This window comes from Pungitius pungitius, chromosome 8, assembly GCF_949316345.1.
Source record: "Pungitius pungitius chromosome 8, fPunPun2.1, whole genome shotgun sequence".
NCBI classification, from domain to species: Eukaryota; Metazoa; Chordata; class Actinopteri; order Perciformes; family Gasterosteidae; genus Pungitius; species Pungitius pungitius.
In genome coordinates, this window is record NC_084907.1 from 22,044,756 (window position 1) to 22,068,867 (window position 24,112).

The 24,112-nt window shown below is 44.2% G+C and overlaps 4 protein-coding genes across 7 annotated transcripts; 1 reads left to right on the plus strand and 3 right to left on the minus strand.

The window, feature by feature from the left end:
* Window positions 1–1,291: 1,291 nt before the first annotated feature.
* On the minus strand, window positions 1,292–3,737 carry tusc2b (tumor suppressor 2, mitochondrial calcium regulator b). Its single transcript, XM_037448246.2, has 4 exons — window positions 3,557–3,737; window positions 2,566–2,808; window positions 2,322–2,442; window positions 1,292–2,237 (listed from the first exon to the last, which is right to left on the minus strand). Exons 2-4 carry the CDS (start codon window positions 2,712–2,714, stop codon window positions 2,172–2,174), a joined length of 336 nt encoding a protein of 111 aa, XP_037304143.1. The 5' UTR covers window positions 2,715–2,808; window positions 3,557–3,737; the 3' UTR covers window positions 1,292–2,171.
* A 351-nt stretch (window positions 3,738–4,088) lies between these two features.
* On the minus strand, window positions 4,089–9,503 carry rassf1 (Ras association domain family member 1). 3 transcript variants are annotated; one of them, XM_037448418.2, is made up of 7 exons: window positions 8,736–9,503; window positions 7,045–7,555; window positions 6,241–6,365; window positions 5,434–5,538; window positions 5,009–5,297; window positions 4,798–4,913; window positions 4,089–4,689 (listed from the first exon to the last, which is right to left on the minus strand). In XM_037448418.2, the coding sequence occupies exons 2-7, from the start codon at window positions 7,334–7,336 to the stop codon at window positions 4,540–4,542; spliced, it is 1,077 nt and encodes a 358-aa protein (XP_037304315.2). In that variant the 5' UTR covers window positions 7,337–7,555; window positions 8,736–9,503; the 3' UTR covers window positions 4,089–4,539. The 3 variants fall into 3 exon arrangements, with proteins under 3 accessions (XP_037304315.2, XP_037304316.2, XP_037304317.2); XM_037448419.2 differs by having other exon boundaries at window positions 8,560–9,503; XM_037448420.2 differs by lacking the exon at window positions 8,736–9,503 and adding an exon at window positions 8,344–8,549.
* A 751-nt stretch (window positions 9,504–10,254) lies between these two features.
* LOC119229935 (transmembrane reductase CYB561D2) lies at window positions 10,255–11,887 on the plus strand. The gene is made up of 3 exons (XM_037490795.2): window positions 10,255–10,639; window positions 10,719–10,756; window positions 10,952–11,887. Exons 1-3 carry the CDS (start codon window positions 10,507–10,509, stop codon window positions 11,453–11,455), a joined length of 675 nt encoding a protein of 224 aa, XP_037346692.2. The 5' UTR covers window positions 10,255–10,506; the 3' UTR covers window positions 11,456–11,887.
* Window positions 11,888–11,993: 106 nt separating this feature from the next.
* rad54l2 (RAD54 like 2) lies at window positions 11,994–23,974 on the minus strand. Of its 2 annotated transcripts, none has more exons than XM_037490794.2 (22): window positions 23,817–23,974; window positions 22,398–22,611; window positions 21,960–22,269; window positions 21,735–21,871; window positions 21,505–21,642; window positions 21,183–21,415; window positions 20,897–21,079; window positions 20,666–20,799; window positions 20,383–20,579; window positions 19,915–20,257; window positions 19,636–19,813; window positions 19,274–19,495; window positions 18,929–19,047; window positions 18,425–18,537; window positions 17,994–18,093; window positions 17,691–17,896; window positions 17,312–17,481; window positions 16,720–16,916; window positions 16,211–16,389; window positions 15,970–16,059; window positions 15,795–15,887; window positions 11,994–15,257 (listed from the first exon to the last, which is right to left on the minus strand). In XM_037490794.2, the coding sequence occupies exons 2-22, from the start codon at window positions 22,558–22,560 to the stop codon at window positions 14,269–14,271; spliced, it is 4,494 nt and encodes a 1,497-aa protein (XP_037346691.2). In that variant the 5' UTR covers window positions 22,561–22,611; window positions 23,817–23,974; the 3' UTR covers window positions 11,994–14,268. The 2 variants fall into 2 exon arrangements, with proteins under 2 accessions (XP_037346691.2, XP_037346690.2); XM_037490793.2 differs by having other exon boundaries at window positions 21,505–21,645.
* Between the last annotated feature and the right edge of the window lie 138 nt (window positions 23,975–24,112).

Consider the following 24,112-nt stretch of genomic DNA (forward strand, 5'->3'; position numbering starts at 1 on the left):
CCTTAGGTAAATCAGAATTTTGTATTGAGATATAATTCACACAAAGGCTATTGAGATAGATACGCTGAGGAGCTTCTATCAGCAATAGCTTACTTTAATTAAATGTCATAACTGCTCTTCAGACGTTGATAAGCAAAGGATTGGAAGTGGGTGAAAGTGACCACACTCGTGTATTTAAATATCCAGCAGACATTATTTTATTAGCGTTTTGTGTCTGGAACGGTCAAAGGGCATCCCATCCATTTGAAGTAGATTCAGCTCCATTCTTCTCTTAGGACAGCTGTTGGATGTCATTGATGGGGGGGACACAATTAATTCAGGCTTTGTAGCTTTAAAAAAACAAAACAAAAAAAAGCCAGTTCAAATTTAGCCTTTTCAAAGCATCCAAACCGTAAAAATGTATTTTTCCATACAAAAATAAATTTGCTCGGTTATGAAGTATAATTGAGCATTTTTCTTCATTTTCTTAGCTACATTCTTTTGTGTGAGCATCAACAGTTAGAGCTCATCTGCTTCAGTTAGCCAATAATAAAGATGCTTCACTACCAGTCTTAAATTCCTATTTTAAGACAGTTTAAGAGGTAATTATTTCTCTATCAGATTAATTAATCTCAATCATTTCTAAGAATAGAACACAAAGTGCTTTCATACCACAACAGACCTCACTGTCCCAGTATAACCTTTTTCAAATGCATCTCCAAGAATATGGAGATAGATAAGGTGAGGAATTTATATCAGTAATAGCTTACTTTAATTAAATCATAACTGCTCTTGAGACTATGATAAGCAAAGGATTGGTTTGCTGTGCCATTTTTTTTCCTTTTAATCTCAATTCTGCAATTAAGATCGTGGCCTTGCATATTATTACAGCTTTGTTAAAGTAAACAAAAATAAAGTTATTGTGCTGCCATGTCTCCCCCAAAGATGTAAGAGAATTACAAACAGCAGACTTATGTAGAGCAAAATCATTTCATGGAAGCAATAAAGTGGAGTGGATTTTGGCAAAGGCCTCTTTATCCCCTGAGAACAAGATCACTGACAGCTTTACAGGAAACCCTTTCTCATGAAGACTGAATTACCGATTAAAAATCTGTCTAACCCAGCCTTCACTTCACCCCCAACAGTGGATTTCCTATGCAAGTGGATAGTTTCATCACAAATGAAGGTCATTATCGGCATCATGTCCACTAGATGGTTTGGTAACATTTCCCAAAAAGCTGATTTCTGTCTGTTGGTAATTTGACAAAAACCTTTTTAGAAGCCTGGCAAATAATTGAAGATTCAAGCCAAATCATTTTTCATTTTTTTAAACTTGATCCTACTACAGTAGACCTTTTTATGTTGACTCAATGTGGAAAAGAGAATAATACACCTTAATTTGCTGTTGAACTGCATTGATGTAAAAATTAAATAAATTCAATTTAAAAAAGGACGACAAACAGTTTAACATTTGATCTTGTATTTAAAAAAAGTTATAATAAATTAAAAGTGAAAGATGGTATGCCAGAGCAGGAAATGCTGAAAGGATCTCTTACTAGACTGCTGCTGTGTACATGTGACCATGTGACCATCTCCTGATGTCACTGAAGCCAGTCCATCCAACATTATGACATTAATCCAGTTGAGATTTGGTGGGCTATTGATTGTCATCTCCCTAGGCGATTACAGATAAGCAGATCCTTTTCCATGCATAATAAAGCAACTCATGACTCTGTCAAAAAAACTAAAGTGTGCACATAAAACTCTGGCTCTAGATATTATTGTGAAGTAGGGAAGAATTGGCTACCTATTCACAAACTCCCAGAGTTCAATGAATTATACCAGAAAATAATCTGCAGCAATAAAGTCAGAACTCTGTCATTCTTCATCCCGTGTCTGCACACACATTCAAACTTACATGCACACAAACCATGACCTGTAAACAGTAGGTTTTGCCATCTTTGCACCTTTGTAGCTCTCCATTGGTGATCTATTCTGTGACTAACTGCACACAAGCCAAAACAGATCACATGCAGAGGCTCAGCACATCCGCATTATCCTGTCCACATAAGGGCATCAAATATATCAGGAGATCATGTTATTTTAAAAGGTGGTTCAGGCATTCCAGCTGTAGGGGAAACCACAGGACGGAGTTGACACGGTGGCTACTCGGAGACACTGCTCAGACATCATCAGGCTTCACACAGGACAACCGGGAAATCTACATGGATGCAAGGGATCTCCAGCTTTATGATTCCCTGGAAAGACACAAGGGATTTAGATTGATAGTACACAGAGATGCTGTTGGTTGTGTGAAGCCATAGCAATTAGATTTTGCTCACCTGAGGTGTTAAGTTTTTTTGGATCCTCTTCAGCTTGGCCTTTTTACGTCCATTTTTTGTCACAATTGCCTCTTCATAAAACTCATGGGCCAAGTCGCCGTCTTCATCAAAGTACATAGAGCTGCAGCAGAGAGACTAAATTAATAATCTGTGCATGTACAATATATCTGTTTTCAGACATTCAGGAGATACTAAAACTCAAAGAAAGATGTTGAAGGCGGCATCACGCCGAGGGTAGAATTACCTTTTTCTAGTTAACACAAAAGGGGTTGCACTTGGGAAACTTCGAACTTTTGCAATGGGCTGCTCGCCTCCATCTCTGATGGGATCGTCCGTACTACCTGAGCCAGAAAAAGGCCAATATCCTTTGGATTTGGAGCCGCTACCACCCATCTTCAGCTGCAGCACATTATTTTCTTGGGTCACTCACTGCCAGTAGTGCTACAGTGTGACTGTACCAGATGAAACGTGACCTAGAATACAAGACCTAGAAAAGGTGACACACGACAGGGGAAAGTGGAGTTAATTTAGAGGAAAAACACACAATTCAAACGCAAATTTTCTGCTGAAGGGGACAACACAGCTTCCTGTGGTCAAGAAAAGTTAAACTACCGACAGGGACGCACACTTTACACATGAAAAAAACCATCAATCTGCTATACAACACGGAGACATCTGCGCATTTGCACACAATATCCAGAGCGAAACTATGACGTAATGTTAGATGTCATTCTATGGACAGCAAGTAATGGTCTATGCTGTAAGTTAACGTTACAACATTTTAAACTACATTATTTTAGCAGCCTGTCGATGTATCAAACCCGACCACTCTTCTACATACGATTATCACCAGGTTAAATCGGTATGTGAAAACAAGAAATACTGAATAAGGTTGGTCGGCTCTGCCTGAGTGAAGAAGCCTCGCTACCATTAGCATCGGTTATCTGACTGGACAGCTAACGCTGCTAGCTAGCTTCAACCGACACCACCATGAAGGCATTGGTGCCGCCTGGGTGAACCACAACGGCTGTTAGGTCACCTTACGTCGTGGCTGCTAACATGACAGTTGGCCAAAGACACATTGCCTCCGTCCCTTGCATTAGCCGAGTCAACATGTTTCCATCTGGTTTACAAAATAACGTTTGACGTTACTGACTCCGCGAAACGCGACTGTTAGCCGGTTTAAAGACGGGCGTTTGTTGCCTCCGACAAGCTGACGCAAGCTGAAAACATACCTAGTGTGGTTGGATGCGTTCGCTGGTGTGAAATAGTCTCTTGACGAATTTGTCTCGGTGGGCTGCGAAACCCACAGAAGAGAAGACTCACAGCTACTGGTAGCTGTTTATGCTAGCTACCTTCTTCTTCTTCTTCTTCTAGTTTAATGGCAGATCGCAACCAACTTAAAGGTGCATATATCGCCACCTACTGTACTGGAGTGTGAGGCCGGTCACGGCCTCCCTTCTATATCCTTCTGTACAGCCCCGTGTTCCTGAGAAAAAGAAATACTGCCTTCATTACTGCCTCCTTCCCCTTTCCACCCCCATGCACCCCACCTAAGTCCCAGCCCCGCTTCGTCTCCCTGACACTACCATACAACTATGCTAGCTACCATTAGCTACACCGTCTCTTGTAGAGCGATGACGGGGCGCTAGCGCCACCACGTGGACCGGAAGGTGAAGTGAGAAAACTACAAAGAAAGATTACAAATGTGCTGAGGAGGGTGACCAATGGCACCTCACTTAATAAGTTTCTCCTTTATCATCAACATCAAGATATCCCATATGTTTATTAGATTGTTATAATGCAAACACAGTTTAACATTTCATACAGGTTCATTAAAGTGCCTGAATTTAAAAAGAAATCCTCACAGAATATTTTCTGAAGTTAAATGTCACATTAAAAATGGCCACAGCAAATACTATACTGTTTAATACCACTCCAAGGAAACCAGTAAAGCAGCAACGTTTTTCACGAAAGACCTGCATAAAATCAAATCCAAAATAAGCTATTATTCCCCCAATTCAGTTCACAAAAGTGGCTCTGCTTGCACAAAATTAGCATTGCCCTAGCCTTTAAGAGTTCACATTACATTTTATCCCTGCTTCGTAAACAACATCTATTAAAAAAACGACATTACCTGAGCTATTTTTGTCCCTTCTATTATGGTAATCAACAAAGTGGCAGAACACTCTCCTAAGCTCAATTAAAGAGCTCAAAGTCAACCAGGTGTAGAAATCCGTGCCAGCGCCTGCATCGTGGTTTCTCTTGCAAGACTGTAGCGCTTCACAATCTGCCTTACATGCTCTTCTTCCTCGCGCTTCAGGATCCGCAGAAAGTTGCACAGCTCCGGAAAGCTGAATGCATCCCACTGTTGAAGGAGAGCCATTTCACATTAGAACCGGTTTGACTGACTGTTTCAGTATTCATTACCACATTTATCATACCAATAAGTGATCAGAATCAAATGGAAACTTACATTTATTTCCCCAGTTTCGTTTTCTTTCAAAACCAGACTCAAGACTTTTTCGCTGGGGCCAGCACACAAGCGCAGGTACAGAGGGAACTCGTCATCGGGTAGTTTACGCATGTACACTAAAAGGAATCAATTTCAGCACTTACACATAGTTTACTTAATACTTTTTTTTCTGTTTTGTTTTACAATGAATGCACATTATCGAGGACTTTACCTTGACTTTGTTTCTCGGCGCGTTCAAACAGGGCAAACTTGGCCGGGTTGTCCACCACGGTGAACTTATTGAGCAATGCCTCGATGACTTCCCGTACGCGTGTTTGGGAACTTATATGCAGGTGCTTGGCAGTGTCTTTTGGGAGGTAGAAGGACGTCCGCCGCTTCATGGCTCTGCCCTGCTGATCCTCCTCCTGCGCGGGGCACAGGCTCTGAGAGGGAGGCAGGGAGATGGGACGGACCAACTGAAAGTGAACCTTGATAAAACCAGTGTAGGACCCATCTTTGTTCTGCAAGTAAGAAAGATAGAATAGAATTGTAAGAATGGCCATGAAATGTTCTCCAAACTAGTAAATACTAATCAATTAAAGTACACATAAGTGCATGAATGAATATTCAGCCCAAAGAAGGTAATGAGTCACTCACGACCACCATGTAGAGATTGCTGTTGATCTGTGCGTTGTACTCCTTGACCTTATGTTGAATCTCACAGACAGACAACTTCTGTTTACCCCAATCGATCTGTTCATCCTAAAACAAAAAGAGTAGGTACAATGCAGAAAATATGCCGTGGGAACTCAACGAGATGTTGCCCTCACAAGTGAGCTTTGAGGTGATGGAGAACAGATGCATGGTACTGAAAGTCAAACCAATCAAGCGTGCTTCCAAAACAAAGACATGGTTTGATGGATGAGCTCTATGAATTATGACAAAGCCTCACAGCTGATCTCCGGATCTTGTGAAAGAAAGAAGTATATGCAGTAAAATACAATTCCCTCTCTCTCTGTCTTTCTCCTGTCTGTAGATAAGATTCATTTCTTTTGTCCTTAGCGTTTCCATTTGCTCCTCCCTGACAGTAAAATCTCAAAGATGTCTAAAGGACCAGTCAGCCCCAAGAAAAGATCTTTCAATTATCTGAAATCTTGCGACGGATCTGAACTATTTTGTTTGGCTGCGAAATAAAGGCAGCTGCTTCATTGTGACGTTGTTAAGTTCTCAGTTATGATATAAGTCCCCTCAGCTTTGCCCTGAAGGACTTTCTGTATAGATGCATTGACAACGAGGAGGTAATAAAATCAGCATCCTTAAGGACATGTGGCACACTGACACTCAGACCATCTGGTAGCCTCCATCTGCTTTGACCTACCCCCCCTCAAATAATCCAATGAAGACTGCTTTCTATACACAACGTACCATTGAACACACGTAATGTTATAGATTTTTTTTCCTCACCACATTCGTGTCCGTCTCGAGGGAGTCAACAGAGAGATCTTCCTGGTCTGCTAACAAACTACCGTCTGTGCGACAGTCCAGCTGGATGAATGGTCGGCAGCGGTAGTGACATGTGTAACTGCAGTCTGAGAGAGAGAGAGAGGGGGGGGGGTAGAGAGAGAGAGAGAGAGGGGGGGGGAGAGAGAGAGAGGGAGAGAGGGAGAGGGAGAGAGAGAGAATTTGGGATTCTCAGGTAAGCTTTGGATTGTGGCAAATGCTCGTTGCTGATTTTCTTCAGTAATCCTTCGCTGTGCTCAAAGCACAATAACCTAGATGCATTATTGAAGTACTTGTTTGCACAAAATAATAATCGCTCATGTTTGATGTTTAATGCTGTGTTAATTAAAGGGCCTTGTCCCTCATAACTTTGTTACAGCAGTTTCTCTTTGCTTTTAAAGACACGGGGGGGGAGAAATGCATGAGGTTAAATCATGTAGAAAAACAAATGCTTTCATTTAATATTATTTCACAGCTCACAAACCGGAACATGAGGATTGAGGCAACGCAGTAAAGTGCACATCACTGCGTCTCATGCAATACGTGTTTGAGTCTCTTTGCTTTGCTCATTATGCACACACCAAACATAAAGGACTAGGCTACTGTTATTTGATAATTGGCCTATTGACTAAATCTAATACTTTCCAACCCATCTCTTTTTTACTTTTCTTTTCAAATATGACCTGTTCATTATTCTGGAAACTAGTTTTTTTTCCCCGCATTTGACCCAAATTTGACCAAACAAATTCACACGCAGGAGGTACTCACTGCTGCAGCGTAAACTTTGCTTGTAAACCCCCCAGATGAATTCTCCACACAGGTCACACCAGGTGAGATGGGTGTGACTGTAGGGCTGGAAGTCGTGACCCACTCCGGCATCTCCCGCCTGACACCGGGGGGCCTCGATTCTGACGCTGTCCCCGAGCAGGCGGACCACGCGGAACGGGCTGGGCTGGGCTGGGTTCACCGGCGGGGGGCCTGTGCAAGCAGCAGGAGCCGCCAGCTCAATGGGATCGTTCACGCTGAGGTCCTTCAGCTCGATCAGCTCACACTTGGACATCCTGTCCCCGACAGAGACTCTGACGTGTCAGGTGAACACTCACTGTGCATCGGCCTGCGTGGGCGTACACTCACACATTATTGGTATGCGCGCTTTTGCATCCTTAATGAGGATAAGGGGGGGGGGGGGGGGGGGGCCGTGCTCGGACTCAATGTACAGGTCGCTCCAGGTGTTGGTGTGTTGTGGACAGGTAGTGGTGGCTGGGAAGTCCTTTCTGGGCTGCAAGGCAGTTTAAAAACATACAGATGTACAATGCAATGAATATACATAGATGCTTCAGTTTAATATCAAATAGTTTGACATGTTAAGAATTGGGTTTAAAAAGTCAAATCAGAATCAGCAGGATGACACTGATGACGGCCACAAGCCAACACTCGTACATCTAAAGTTATTCTATGTCGCGGGAATTTTGACCTCTTTTTCCTATTATTGTTCCCAGAAACCCCCACTCTGCTTCTGCATTTGAATCAGTTGTTTCAATTCAGCCACTAACTCCTAAAATCACTGTGCATGTTGACTTTGGCTTATGGGCTTCACAACTGGAAAAACAAGGGATTACCCTTTGCTATCTGATCCCAGGATTCCTACGATTATGATAAATGGGACACGAACATTTATAATCCTGTGCAATCACGGGACTATTTGCACTGTTTTTCTGTCTGTGGCAGCAACCATTTCAACCATTTCATTCATTCAACAGAGCTGAAATCATTTCAGAAATAAATGGCAACACAATGGAAGTAAAAGGTCAACAGATACGGTTTTAATATTTTAAACGTGCATAATATATTGCAAAGATCAAATATTTATATGTTATACTTTATAGATCTGCTCCGATGTGTTTTCAGTTTTCGTTTTTATAATGATTAAAACAACTGATACAATAACACAGTCCCCCCTGTTGCATAGTCGGTCCTTCTCAATGCAAAGTACATTTTAATGATACATTTGTTCACTTCCAAAAGGAAGAATAGGAATTGAAAATGAGGACCTATTTGTTTACTTACTGTTTTGCAGAGACCATTATGCAAAAGGTGATAGCGGTAGAACTACATTCCTAAAACGCTCACAGGTGCACCAGATACTTGGTTCCGTTGGGTTCCTCGTGGAGCCGCACTGTGACTTGAATGCGAACACCCCGGGGCTCTATTTGCCAAGTGGGTCACCGCACGGCGCAATGATCCACGCAGGCCCACAGCGTCTGGATCACCGACTTTACTTACGCGTGAAACCGAGAATTTCCTGCCGCGATCTACGACGTTTCGGGCGATTCCTCTTTAATCTGCGTCTGCGGTCCGTGACGGGACAGCCCGGACTAATCCCGCCCCAAACGGGACCAACCGAAACTCAGATGGACAGCGACGCCCGAACCCAAATGTTGCGAGAAGAAGAGCCTCACCTCGTCTAGGTCTTCATCGTCCCCACTTATCGCAGAGGACAGGAGAGGGGACACAGCTTGTATGAACCGAGCTGTCCCTCGTCGCTGCACACGCGCTTCAGTTTGCGCATGCACGCCGTGAGTGCGGGATTACCTCCTAATCCCGCACAGCAGGCTGTGTGTGTCAAACCATCCGGGCAGAACCGGACCATGCTAATGGTTTAAAGTTGATCAGAATGTATTACGAATTGTGATCCCGTTAAGGTCAGAAAAACACAAAAACTCTCTTTCTGTCCGTCCCTCCCTTCTGCGTGTGAAGTCTTAATTTCTGAATAGATGATACGGTTGATCAATCTGGAACTGGGGGAGGAGTCATTTGGGGATGAACAGACCGTTATTGTTTAAAGGGACACTTGGAGAAACTTTAAGAACGTTTTGCTGCGGATTTGTACACTTTTACCTTACTTGTTATGGAGTATGTTGCTGTGGAATGTGTACTCTGAGTTAAGTCATTGATATCCACCACTGTTTAAAAGTGAATGAAATGTGTTGCTGATATGACTCAGGAATAATGATGCTGATGTCATATCATAAGATGGGAGAAGGTTTTTTTTATAGACTCCTACTCATCGTTTGGATCTTAGATGTAATGCCAACATCTGGACAACACACGTGGCCCATATCGGTCACAGCAGGAACTGGCGTGAGAAAAAGTAAACAATGAAACAAACAACATCTACAGCTGCGTTTTCACTCTATAATAAGACTTCATTCGCGTATGCACCAAGACCCCACGTGCCACCAAGCATAATCATGTGTGATGATATGTGTGCGAGACGAAAAAACGGGGGGGGGGGGGGGGGGGGGGGGGGGTGTTCTGAATGAGCATGTTGTTGTTTGTTTGCTTTGTGTGTCCAGTATAAACCGGCACTGCAGAGTCACACGCTTATGAGAGAGACATTGGAGCACAAGTGACCACTGATTGTTGGATGTGATTTGGGCAACAAGCCCCCAAACAGAGTGGTGCTGTAACTGCACAGGTCGGGTTTTTTTTAGAGTTAAACTGTTAAATTCCATCGCCATGGATGCACATTTATTTGCAGCTATCTACCCGCAACCAGAATGTTTTGGCTGGTTTCACATGGGAAGTCTTTCCCGGAGGATTCCACGTCATCCAGTCGCAGGCGCGTTAAGCTCCCACACATAGACACAGATTCCGGATGATGTTCTTTCAGAATAAAAGCGTACAGTTTGGACATGTGTTGTATTTATTTGTATTCAGAGATGTGGACCAAAACACGAGATTGTAGAAAACATCTGAATAATAGTCGTGGTGTTGCATGCTGACGTAAAGGTGAATACCAACATTCGTAACCCGAACGCGTGAGAACCAAACTTTCATCATGCGTTTATTGTGAATTAGCAACCAAAGGTCTGTGTGACGTTGAATTGTGTCTCGCTTAAAAGGTTTTTGTTTGCCGGAACCATGGCGGGCTTCTTTAGTCTTTAGTCATGGTGAAATGGCGAAAAAAACTTTATTCTGAAATACGTAACCGGATGTTTTATTATTAAAGTTAGGTTTAGTGGCACACTGCACTTAATTCACAGATGTAACGTTAAAGTTGTGCGAATGGTCGAACAACTTCCGGTCCTGTTGTTTTTGTTTCTTTTGTAGTTGAAACTACGAGCTCGTTTTAAGCGTCAAATCTGTGAGTTTGATCGATTGCTGTTGAGCTGCGCCGCTCCACACATAACAACAACATAATAATAATAATAATAATAATACTTCAATATGGTCCTCGACAATGAGAGTGGATCCGAGCTGCGGATCTACGGTTGCACCAGAGCAGCTTCCGCGGCGCTGTCCCACTGCGCCTGCATCGCCGTCACTGCGATCATCGCCCTCCTGTCTCGGCCGGGGACAAGTGAGTGTCCTGCTACTCCAGACCCACGTGTGCTGCGTGGTGGCTCCTTAGTCTGATCTGTTTGTTTGTTTGTTTTCAGGTTGGTTTTCCTGGCATCCTTTCTTAATGACACTGGGTGTAAGTTGAACCCTTTCCCTTCACGTATTCATTTTTAAGAACTGAATTATAGTCATTTGGTGTATGACACAAATACACATTTTTAACTCAGAAGCCAAAAATTGGGAAATTGTGATGGTCATTCAGTCAAATCAACAATATTGGTTATAGTAACTGTCCCATTTATTCATGCCCCCTTCCCTCTTCTTCCATTAGTTCTCCTTCCTCATGACAGAAGCCATACTTCTTTTCTCCCCCCACGGCTCCCCCTTGAAAACGCTTCCACACAAGACAAAAGCCCGCGCTCACTGGACCCTGCAGTGCCTGTGCGTGCTCTGTGCCGCCCTGGGTCTGGCAGCCGTCGCTTACAACAAGCACCTGAACGGCAAGGCCCACTTCACCTCGTGGCACGGCCTGCTGGGCCTGCTGGCCGTGTGCGCGGCGGCGCTGCAGTCTTTGGCGGCCGCGCCCCTCGTCTGGCACTCCCTGGCGAAGGGCTGGTCCCTGGCCAAACTCAAGCGCTACCACGCGGCCACTGGACTGGTCACTTACCTGCTGGGCAGCGGCAGCCTGCTGCTCGGCCTCCGCTCCGCCTGGTTCACCGCCTCGGTCGGCGAGTACGCCTGGTACCTGACCGCAGCCTGCTGTGCCTTCAACGCCCTCGTGGTAATGGACCAGGTCAGCGGCGCCTACGCGGCTAAGAAGCGGCTGCGGTCGTGACCCGGAAGGGGGTTGGGGGGGGGGGGGACTGCATGCGTGGTCAAACAGAGTTCATGAGTCACATACACTCAGTGGGGTTTGCATGAGGGAAGGAGGGACTGATGGTTATGAAGTGCCAGCGACAAATGTGGGTTTGTGGGTAAATGACCTCCACTGGGATTTAGTTTTATGAGGGGATACTTCTTGTATCGTCACGCCAGTTAACACGCCAGCGTAACTAATGTGTTGAACATGGTAAACATTCCATGATACAAGCAGGCCAGTGGTGAGCTGCTGCCCATTTGTACCTAAAATGAAAAAATGCAATAATTGAAATAAAGCGGTAATATGCAGTGTTACGGTTTTTACAGCTTATTGGGGACAGAAAGTACTTTTAAAATGGAAACTTTTATTCTTGATTAATGTATTTCCAGTTGCTCTGTATATGTTGAATTTATTGTGAACTGTTCTCAGGTTCAGTACAACCCAGTTTGACTAATTATGTAGTCACCTGTTTAAAAGATGTTCTAAATTCCAAAAGTTTGTAAATGATGCACAATGCAATAAAAGAGTATTTTATTCTTAAAATAACATTGATACCACAGTCATATTCTGCTTCGATCTACGTTGCATGTAGGAAATTCTTACTGAATCAGCCGTCAATGCGTCAAAGTCAACAAAACATTAAAAAAAATGTAATTACAAAAACGAATGTATTTGTCATTATAAATAAATACATTTCAGATGCTTGCACGGAAATAAGGAAAACGACTGCCAATACAAAGTTATAAAAAACATTTAAAAAAAAACTGAAATATTTGAATTTAACATAAAATTGCACATAAAAGAAAAGAGATCAGTTGTTTTATAATGTGATGATTCCCAAGATGCAAAATGTTTCCAACAGGTCAAAAAGACTGAGAACAAAAAGGTCTTGTCAATATAATGTACTGAAAACACACCGATGATAGAAAGGAAGCATCCGGAACAACGAGGAAGAGCCAATAGTAACAAAACCTCACTTCACACGTCAGTGTTTTTTAACTCCTGCGTTGAGCCTGTTTTAATGACAAAGGAGACGGGCTTCCCTAAATCTACAGACCTCGAGGTGTCCTCACAACAGGGAACACGAGGCTACAGACTCCAGCAGAGGCCTTCACTCCCTAAAGCGCCACCAGAAGCTACTTCATGCACTGCTCTCCAAGAAGCAGCTGTGTGAAAAGCTACCACAGGACGGCCCTGGTAGTTCGGGGGGGGGGGGGGGGGGGGGGGGTTTAATCACTTTGATGGTTGGTGGCTACATTGACAGACGTTTTTGGACGTGCATGCTGACTGAATGCAATGTTTACTGTAGATTTGGTAATAAATGTTCTCTGCAAGGTCCTGAAAAGCACCCACAAGAAAATTAGGATCATCAAAGAACAAATAAACATGTCGGCTGCAGGGACACTTAAGCAAAAAAAAAAAGAGGTAAATGAGCAGGCATGATTTAAAAAGATTGAATAAAAAGAATGAAATTGCTTCTGCACTGGGTAACGTTCCTCACAATGCGGAATGTGCCCAACACGTTTTGAGTTTCACATGGACTTAAATGCTCAGTAGTTCTTCCAACTGATCTTTATAAAAGAAGACTCAAGACCTCTTTGTGTAATTTAAGGCTAAAAATGAAAGAACACAGTCCGAATCCTCTTTCCAGACCCTGTGATGTCAAAGGCTAACATGAAGGTACATTCATTTTAGTTCTAAGGGGGCAAAAGGTAAATGATGAACATAAGTTTGTTTCCCTAGCGTCAATGAGAGCGCTTTTATCACCACGACAGTCACCGAAATAGTAAACTATCTCCCTCCAAACAAAAACTACACACTGCACATTATTGACTTGCAATATAAACAACGATAATGATGCTATTTACAAAGTACAACATGTTCAGTTATAGTGTCACACATACATCCTCTCAACAGGGGCTGCTACAATGTCTATTTAATGTCTAAAGACTAAAAATCTGTTTTGAAAGCCTAAGGATTCCCGTTGTTAAGGGAAGCCGTTAAAGGACTTTCTCTAAATATAAAGGGTCAACACCGCGTTCAGCAACCAACGGGCGAGTTATTTATTGAACTATTGTTGCCTTCTGCTATTGTCAAGTAGAAAAAAAAGAAAACCTGCTAAAGAAAAAGTGTTGAGCAGGTGAGAACCGCTGCCATGTGACACGGAATGTCTGCTTTGTGTTTGCACCGGACCGTTCTGTAGCAATGTGTCATCAACCCAACAAGAAGCTCACATTATTCCATTTGAATTGGGCGGGAATACGACTAACAGCACTGAGGCTTAAAGGTGTAGCAGTGGATGCTGTGCTGTGTTCCTGCTGCTCGGAGGCTCCAGCCGACCAACTCGGCCACGTTCAGCACAAGGATCGCTTTAAGGATTCAGGTACAAGGGGATTCTCTCAGTAGCAGGTAGGTGTGTGTGTGTGTGTGTGTGTGTGTGTGTGTGTGTAGGTTCATGAGAACTTAATGAACAGCGAGGCTGGAACACAGTTGTCTTGTTGAAGGTCATTCAGTGAAGGTGAATTAAAGGTCATTGTTTAGTTCCTGAAAAGTTTTAATTATTATTATTATTTTTAATTTAGAAGATCATTGTATATTATCTCGTTCATCCGGTACTTTGATTCTGAAGAGCTCACAAACTCAGAACAACACAATACGTCTAGACATTAATCCTCGGTTCATAAATGACGGTAGATGCTGTAACATTATCCCTTTAGTTAATTCAATAAAAACGTGTAACCCTTGCCACCCCTAATTTGTGTTTGCCATGATTGTGTGAAACGGACTCTCTAGTGTCCCGTCACCTCTATGACGTCGTCGTCAGAACTAGTGCCCTCGTTCTCTGCGCTCTGATGCGTGTCCGGCTGAGTCAGAGCCGTCCCCAACAGGCTGGAAGCTGGACTGCTGAAATGGGAGAGGAAACTGGACGAAGTAGAGCTGGAGTTGGATGTGGGGAATCCCCCCGCCCCAGAGAGGAGGGGGCCAGGGAACATCCTGGGCTCCGAGAGCAGCGACTGGCTGTAGTTGAGAGGGAAGCCGGACGAAAGCAGCCCGGCCATGTTGGGATTCATCAAGTACGGCGGCAGAGACCCCGACACCAGGGAGGAGGAAGCGGCGGCCGAGGTCGAACCGGACATGGAGGCGGCGGGGGAAGCCGAGGAGAAGCCGGTGGACAGAGACGACGAAGAGGGAGCCGGCGGGTGTCCGTTTCCTGCGGCGGGGAACATGGTCTGTAGGTCAGCCAGGGTCTGCCCGGGCGCCTGAAGGAATGACGCTGCACCGCCACCACCCATCAGAAGGGGGTGACCCATGTGACCTAGGTTCCCCAGGAGGGAGGACGAGGACGAGGAGGAGGAGTTCAGACCGACGGGGGGGAACGTGAGCCCACCGGCGCCCAGCGACATCCCGGGGAAACGCGCGGCGGCAGAAGTGCGCTTGCCACCTAGTTGTGCGTTGCCCTGGCTTTCAGTACTCCGGCGCTTGCTGCCGCGCATCTCCAAGGGCGAGCTCAAGAGGTCCTCACTCAGCTGCCGGCTGCCGGTCCGATTGTTCTGCGAACTGCTTACGTTGCCGGACGACGTGTCCGGCGGGGACGGCGAGTCGTCCCCCGTGGCGGCGGCGGCGTCCCCTGTGGACGAGGCGTAGCGGCTGAGCTCTCGGAGGATCTCGGAGCTTAGAGGAGAGGAGGGCGGCTGCTCCCCGTTGGGGGAGCCCTGCTGCTGATCCACAGGCGACGAGCAGCCGTTACTGAGTGGGTGGATCAGGGAGCCCTGGGTGTCTGCGGCGGAGGAAGAAACGCAGGCGTAAAACGTCAGCAGAGAACCGGTGGGGACAAATATGTCCTTTGATGGACAAATGTTGTAGAAAGTAATGACTAACAGAATTCCTTTCAGTGTTTGGACTTAATGTACTTGTATGCAGCTTGCATTCAGTTGGACGTTGTCAGAAACCATAAAATAGGGATATACAAGGAAGTGGAAATATCCAAAAATGTCAAGCCATAAGGGCCAAGTGCTGAAATCACTCTTAATTGATGGCATCTTTCATCAGACCCCACACGCCTCCTAAATGCCCACAGCTCTCGTTTGTAACGCAGGCTTTTTGTAACACTGAGATAAACATGATGACATCATCTGGGTTCTTCTTCTTAGATAAAGCTCCCTGTAGAGCAACAGAAGACCTGTCGTTCTCATGACAACTTAACCGAACTTCACATGTAAAAGAACATCACCTTCAATGTTGTACGAGTTGTTTGGAATGGCTGTAATGCAAAACTACATAGCTGAGACCAAGATTAATAAATATGACTTTGTACCCCTTGAAGAAGCAGAACCACCGACTGCTGGCCTACTGATCTTTCCAGATCGAATAGCAAAAATCCTTCCATCGTTTGTCCTAATGTAGGTACCTGTGGTGGAGAATACATCATGTGATGGACTTTAACTCAAAATGTTTTGTATGAAGAGAATTTACTGCGTTGTTGTGACTACCTTTCGATCCTCTTATAACATGGATGCTCTCTCCTGCACTAATTCGAGCTTGAACATCTGTTGTGCTGTTGGTTCCTGGGATTACAATATCTGCAGATCCACACAAAGCGGCAGATGTTATCGTCTGGTCACTACATTTCACAAGGAACAAGGCATTTTGCTTCTATTGAAAGAATGAACGGCTCACACTGAAAGGTAACATTTCAGGTTTGGTGCGGTCCATTCAAACATTATCCATTACCAGTTGTGGTGACAATTCTCTGCACATAAACTCCAGCTTTTTGCAGAAAGTTGACAGGCAGGCTGCCGGCAGAACTCAATGCCGCCATGCCGGCCTGACGAGGCATCATGGGGATGGGGGTCGACTGGATGGGCCTGACGCTTGCCACGGGTTTGTCATCTGGCCGGACCATCGGACGCCTGGAAATATGAGCACTCGGGTCATGAGACGCTCGGCACACAAAACAAACCCAGCGGTTCTGTCTCGTTGGACGGAATCGTATTAGAACCAGAAGTAACAAACTCAATTAGAGTTACAACCTGAGAGAAAGCCACTCTTTTATTTTTGGTTTCATTTTGGACGCATGTTTCTGCAAGGCACTGTGAGCCGATGCTGTAAATTCTCGTGCTTTGCATTACAGAATATCTGATTAGATTGCGGTTTTATCGAGCAAAACATCTGTCGACCGCACACGGTTCATCTAGATACCTAAAGCGGTTGGAAGCTAAAGCATGCAGCGTAGAACCCACCAGCCACGTTGGTTGAATGCTGGTATGTTGGTGAGCGTCTGATCACTGGTTGGGTAATAAGGGGCGTACGATGGGCGCGAGTAGGGTACCGACGCTCGTTTCTCATCCTCGTAGCTCTTCTTGGCGGCTCTCTTCTCTGCTTTGGTCAGTTTGGACTCCTTTCGATCCACCAACAGAGACTCGTGGTGAAAAGGTTGCTATGGAGACAAATGGGAAAAGAGGAAACTCAATTACAGATGTCAAGATTGGATTCTGCATGCGAAGGATGATCTTCACCAGACAAGACTTCTGCCCAGTTCAGATATCTATGATACGATTGGGAAACATGTTCCAAATCAAAATGGTGAAAAAGGGTTTCAACCATATTCTACCATTCCATAGAACACTTTGGACAGAACGACTTAACACAAGTTTAAATAATTGGATTCCACTTCTTAAGGGGCCATAACCATTTCAAATCTAAATGGTACAATTGGTGTATGAATGATACTCCTTTTGTTAAATAGCCATTATTGAAAAAATATAAATTTATTACAGGTGACTCCAAATTTTTTAAATGGCGCCGTTATTAACGACCATCATGCAACTGTACCTTGGTGATAAGGTGTGGGTAAAGCTGACAAGCTTCATACAATACAGTTTCAAATTCCTGCTTGGATTCCAGAGAAATTCTTTCAGGCTCCTCTTCTACAAAGTGCAGCAGCGAGTCCACTTCCTTACGAGTGAAGTTCAGCACTGGGTTCAAGTCATCAACCACTCGATCTTTAAAACAGACACAACAGTTCAAAAGGTTACTACATAAGGTATGCAATAAAATGAGTTAGTCAAAGAGCAGTTGTATACAGTGTTTCTAGCAAAAGGCCCAAACCACAGAGCCCCATATTTGTAACTGGAGAATTAAATGGAAGCTGTGAATGTAAAATGAAGGCAATGAATTACATAAAGATAGTTTCCATATACAAATCTCTTACCAGACATGCCCTGTTTGGAGACCTGTCTGTCATAAATCTTTTTCTCCAGGGTGAAATCACAGACGAGGCGGTATATGTGGCAGGGTTTCTTCTGACCGTAGCGGTACACCCGACACACCGCCTGAGCATCATGACATGGGTTCCAGGAGGCGTCAAACACAACGACGCGGTTGGCCCCGATCAGATTCACTCCCAAGCAGCCCGCTCTGAAAGCAACACGGATAATTATTGGTAATCCTTTTGCTAGTGAAGACAAGAAGTGTGAGGAATTATTGGAAAGAAAAAGAGAGCAGATACACATACCTTGTAGAAAGAAGGAAGACCCATGTTTTGATGTTTTCTGGGTCATTAAACTGATTAATAAGTCGTTCTCTTTCTGAGGCAGAGGTACTTCCGTCCAGTCCTGTAGACAGACATGCAGCATCTCTCTTTACACCTTGACAGGCTCATGGCAATATTTTTCACAGAACACTCTTCTGTTTCTGGATATTTTTTAATTTTTTCCCTTTCCTTAAATTGTCATGGGAGAAGTCCTTACCATTCTGCCAGGATAACAAAAGAAACTAGGACTACATGTGATTAAAAAAAAAAAAACAAGTCAAGAGGTACAAGGAGTTCCGGCCAAACTGTTAGCGTACGCAAAACCGTCATTCCCCCCCCCGCCCCCCAAAGCTGTACACCTGCAGAGTTGCCGTGTGGGGGAGAGGAGAGAGAGAACAGATCGGATGACTCACTGTAGTAATTGATGTTGCGAATCCACTTCGGGCCGTGAGTGTCAGAGGAGTCAGTCGGTATCGGTCTCTTTGATAAAAAGTCCTCAATCACCGACAGGCTGGACAAACTTTGACTAGTAGGTGAAGAGCAGATAGAGTGTAAAAAACGAATACTTTGGTATGAAAAAGTGAAACCTATGATGAAAAGAAAAATTAACAGAGAGAGACCGCAAAGGTGTTGAGAGTAACTCAAAGAAAAGTTACTATTAACCAGTCAAACGTCACAGTACAGCTGCACCATCCTTAATAACTACTATGAACTGTGTTTAATTAAATGTCATCATTTAATAAAATACCTAGATTACGATATTCTGTAAATAAATGTTCAGTAAACACCCTTGTTAATTGGTGTTGGAAGATTAAATAATTAAATTCCCAGTTGGTGAAAACCTCTGAAAAGCTCCATAAGTCCTGCCTATCAGTCTACCACTTTCTGAGCCACTTGATGGTGGATGTTGGACTTACCTAAAGACTAAAATCTTGTCCCTTCTTCTTACACTCTCATCAATCAAGTGAAAGAGCAGAATCATCTTGGCAGAGTTCTCCAGAAGTCCAGTTTGATAGTTTGACATGATGCCCTTTGCCTGTAACATTGAATGTGGAGGTTGAATTAAAATGCAGTGGGACTCTGAAAGACCTCTATTCAGATGGGACTAATATTACATGTTGATAGAGCAGACATATCTACACATTAAAAAGTAGTACATATTTCAACATGCTCAAATTTGACAAAGATCAACAAAAAAAAAATCAGACAAAAAAAAAAGACTCTTTTCAGACCGCCGAGCCACACGGACCACCGTGACATACCCATTCGTATGTGATGACTTGATTGGCTCTGTCCTGAGAGGTGTTGACTAGTGGCAGGGGGTTGTTGACTTTGGTGTCGGCCACTTTGGCTTTTGGGCCGGCACCTGGCCCAGGACAGCGGGGGTTACCAGCCGAAGTGATGTCATCGAGGTCCAGGTCCTGCTCGTTGGCATGATTCTCCTTCTGCAGGGCTTCATACAGGACGTCTGGATGATTCCAGATCTTGAGGGATCCGGGGGAAAAAAAGAGGAGGCTTACAAGACAAGTTACTTGCTAAAAAAAAAAAAATCACTGTAAAACAAGTTATTCTGGCACTTCAGTAGCAGAGGTTTCTACCTGACAGCAAGGAACATTTGTCTCACCTTGCAGCACACACAGAAGGCTTTGAGTGGGTTTAGACCGAGCCAGCCAGTGTTCCCTGCTTCTCGAAAGCGTTTCATGAACTCTGTATACAGCGCCCTCTGAATGGGAGAGAGCCGCACCAGGATCACATGCTCCTCCTTGGAGGGAAGCTGGTCTCTCAGCACATCATGACCTCGTCTGTAACCCAAAGAATATTACCAGGTAAACACTGACCAGGCTACTATGCTTTTTGCCGCAGCATAAGTTTTTAAATTCAGCACCAAGCACAGAAAGTTTACCTCTGGACGAAACCTTCCAGCAGGCTGTGCAGCACGTGGCTGCGGTAGCGCATCAAGCGGACATCGTGAGCAGTGCTGTCCACACACTGACCGTTCAAAATGGGCCGCTCAAACATGTTGCTGAATTCCTGACGTGTGCCCAAAAAGTCGGGCCTAACAAAGTCCACCATGCACCAGTATTCGATGAGGTTGTTCTGCAATGGGTAACCGGTGAGGACTACTCTGCGCCGGGAGCGGATGTTCTTCAGAGCCTGCGAGGTGCTGGCATGGTAGTTTTTAATGCGATGCCCTTCGTCACATATCACCACATCTGGGCCAGGCCGCGCTATGGCCCTTTCAATAACTGAAACGACAGAGTCAAGAGGGAAGATTGAGGAAAGGAGTCTGAATATATAAATGACACTTTTCACATAGTACATAGATGTCGGTCAGGCCGCTGCCTCCCCTTAACTAAAGACTTCTGCTGACCTTTCATTAGTTCCTGCTGTCGATCCTCTTCATCCAGATCAATGATGATTGGTCCTGCTGGCTTCTTTGATTTTCTCTTCTTGCCCATCACAAAGCTCTTTTTCATGGACAGCAAACGGTACATCTCATAACCCATGAGCAGTACCCCTCCATCTCGGGACCACTCCTCCACAACCTTGGCCCTGGCCAGCGTCGATCTGCAGGTCACAAAAAATGAGGATCAACAACTGAAATGTCTGAGAATCAAGGCGTATTCTTGCACAGGACACTGCGTGTTACATACTTGTGCTCGTCGTTGAGAATGTGAACTTTGAAATTGCGGCCTGTGATGAGTGCAGGATCAGTGTCAGGGGAAAGGGCTTCTTGTGGTGGGAGCCAGAGGTTAAACTCAGTCAGCCAATTCTGAAGTGTGTTCACCTTGATGAAGTAGAAAAAGAAAAGCTCAAAAGTTAATTTAATCAAAATAAGAGGTCTACATTTTTCTTTTAGCACTGTGCACACTTGTATCACTCACAGGAACAACCACCAGCACAGTGTGAGCCTCGGTATTCCTCAGTAGGATGTCAGTGAAGGAAATGACCTGCAGGGTCTTCCCAAGCCCCATGCTGTGAGCAAGGATGCAGCCAAAGCCACTGCTGGTCTTATACCGCTCCAGGGACTCAATGAGGTTATCGTAGAGAAAGCGAATTCCACCGACCTTATACGTGAGGAGACAAACGTTTGAGGTTAAACAAGACGGACTGTGGGTTTTCTGCTACTGAAGAAGCATGTTTTGAGAGAGAAGGAGATTGTGAGAATACCTGGTGGGGCTTGACAGCCTTGGCCAGCTGTGGAGCAAGATAAAGGTCTTTCTCATCTGCAGGGTGACTAATATTAACCAGCACTTGACCCTGGGCATTGGGCAGGTTCATAGCATCATTGATATGTGCGCCGCTGCTCTCCTCCGAGGCGGCGGTGCCGTCAGCATCCTCATCGGCCGACTCGCTGCTTATCTGCAGGGCGTCCTCGTCCCCAGAACTAAGCTCAATTATATCTACGTCATCACAGGAGAACAGAAGAACCACGTGAACTCACTCATAGAATTAAATGAACAGAGTTTCACATTAGCAACATAAATCTTACCATCTCTAATAGCAAGTGGAGGCAGGTTGGAATCCATTTCCTCCTCTTCATCACCACTGCTGTCCAGACAGATCACATCCTGCTTGCTCAGGAGAGCGGGGATCAAGTGAGACACTTCTCCCAAAAGGGAAGATGTGTCTGCTGTATGGAAACCAGTAGTTATTAGAACGTGAAGCATCCAAAAGGATGGAAAAGTAAAGCTTCCACAGAAACAGTTGCGAGACAGTCACCTAGCTGAGAGTCAGCGAGAGTTGAGGCTGCTGTAGGGAAGTCCTTCCTCTGCTGCTCTAGACGCTTCCTCCTTTCCATCTCCTCCTGTTGGGCAGTCTTGGTGCCAGCCTCCAGCTGATCCTCTTTCAGAAGCTTTCTGTATGCATGAAGGAAACCTTCAGTTCAACATACCTACATTTAGCAACATACTTTACTTGAGGAAAAATATCAAACTGATAACATACCTAATGTTCTTCCTCATGTGTGTAGGTTTAGATGTCTTGGAAGAGTTGGAGCCTTTTGAGGACTTTGAAGATTTGGTGGATTTAGAGCTTTTATGCTTCTTTGTTTTGATGGAAGGTGGCTTGCTCTGGCTTGATTTTTCGGGGCTGGTAGGGGGCTGAGAACGAGAGGCGGGTCTGGAGGGAGCCCTCGATGATGGGCGGGACGCAGGCTGAGATGGAGGCTCCGGGGACGGCTCTCCTGAGGTTGTTGAAGTGGAGTCCCCGCCATCCTGAGCAGTTTCTGTCCTGCTCTCTGCACTCCCAGGTCGTTCTTGAGAGACAACGGACAGTATTTCAGTAGATGTCTTAACATGCCCCTATTCCTTTTCTTTCTTTACAATGGTCTGTGAATGCATTTGAATGCTTAGTGAGGCCCAAGACAGTTAACTCGTTACTCACCAACACTGTCATCTTCATCGTCACCGTCATTTTCATCCTCATCTTCATCTTCCTCTTCCTCCATGTCGTCGTCCTCCTCCTCCTCCTCCTCATTTTCCAAATACTCCTCTTCACTGTTAAGGCTGGGCTCCAGGTCACTTTCTGAAACGGCCTTTTCAGACATGGCGTCTTACAAGGCTCTCAAAGGATTACCTACACACCTTCATCAGGAGCCCTAAAATAATAATACACAGCACACCTTAACATTTTAGATGTAAACAGTTATTTTATGATTTTACAACCATGAAAATTTGGTATATTTAGATGATTCAATAGTTGTAGCAGCTTTGAACAATTCTGAAATTGTCAATGACTATTGATTAGTAGATAGACAGAAACTTCAATGGATTTATTTAAATACTATTCAACAAAGTTTGATTTGAAATTTGAAATCAACCAATTAATCTGTGACCCAACTAAACTCTTTTATTCTTAGAACTTAAACATGTCAGATACCTAACCAGGCTGGACCATTGGATGGTTAGTTTGTACAACAAGAGCAAAATTCTTTAAGTCCCTTTCATAATAAACTGATATCCACCATTGATGTTAAAGACTAGAATCATATCACTTAGGAAATATTCAGCCAATTAGTATTATTATAGTAAGGAACATCTTTTTGCATACAAATGCAAGTTTACCGACCTGAAGTCTGACAGCAAAAAAACTAGCAAGCTTGAGGTGTAAATGATATGCAAATTAGATTGATTGTGGTCAATCCAAATGATTTTTTTTTGTAAGGCTCCTGCAGCCCTCACACAGTGTTTACATTTGTACACCGTTAAAACCGAATGTCAGTCATCTGAGTCTATTAAAGAGAACGAATTAACGGGGTACTCATCAGTGCAGAATCTAATGTTTAATATGCAATGTTAAATATGACGTGACGCAAATGCTGATCAGACGAGGATGGAGACAGCTAGCAAATAGCATGAAGCTATTTGTGCAGCTTATTTTTATAATGTTATTGTTGATTAAAGTTAACGTCATGCACTTGTCGTTTTTTTGGCTCAATGGGCATCCTAAGTAAATACACAACAATGATGATTTTTCGCAGGTTAACTGAGCAGCCCAATATGCTAGCTACTTAAACAACAATGAACGCATATCACAACGTTACTATTACTAAGCAACTGAATAGTGTCCATTAGTGGCAGCAAAACAGGGTGGCTGGTTACATCTTGTGCTCAAAGAAAAGCAGCTTTACTTGCTGCACCGACTTTTTTATGGGGTGTCGTAACAAGATAACAATCGCATATTTTTACACGTTAACTGTAACGTTCACGTAGCTAAAGCTAGCCTAAATGCCATCAAGGCTAACGCCGTCGGTTGCGCCGGCTAAATTCACATATCCGGCGGTTGCATGTTGTTGCATCTTACCTTGCATGCGGCTTTGCTGTACTGTATTCCTCAAGAATCCCCGCTGTGCAAACAACAATTGCCCAATTAATTCGCCCGATATGTTAACTGTGTAAACTGAACTGATAAACATTGCTAATTTCCAATTTTTCCAGTGTAACAGGAAAAACCTTCCCGGTACAAGTAGCTTCGAGTGAGGTTCCGGGACAGAAAAAGCCCGTTAACGAAGGAAGTACAATAAATATGTTTTTAAAATGTGTACACCACGTAAAGTCCGAATTAAGGACAATGTTTATTATAGAAAATAGTATATTTCC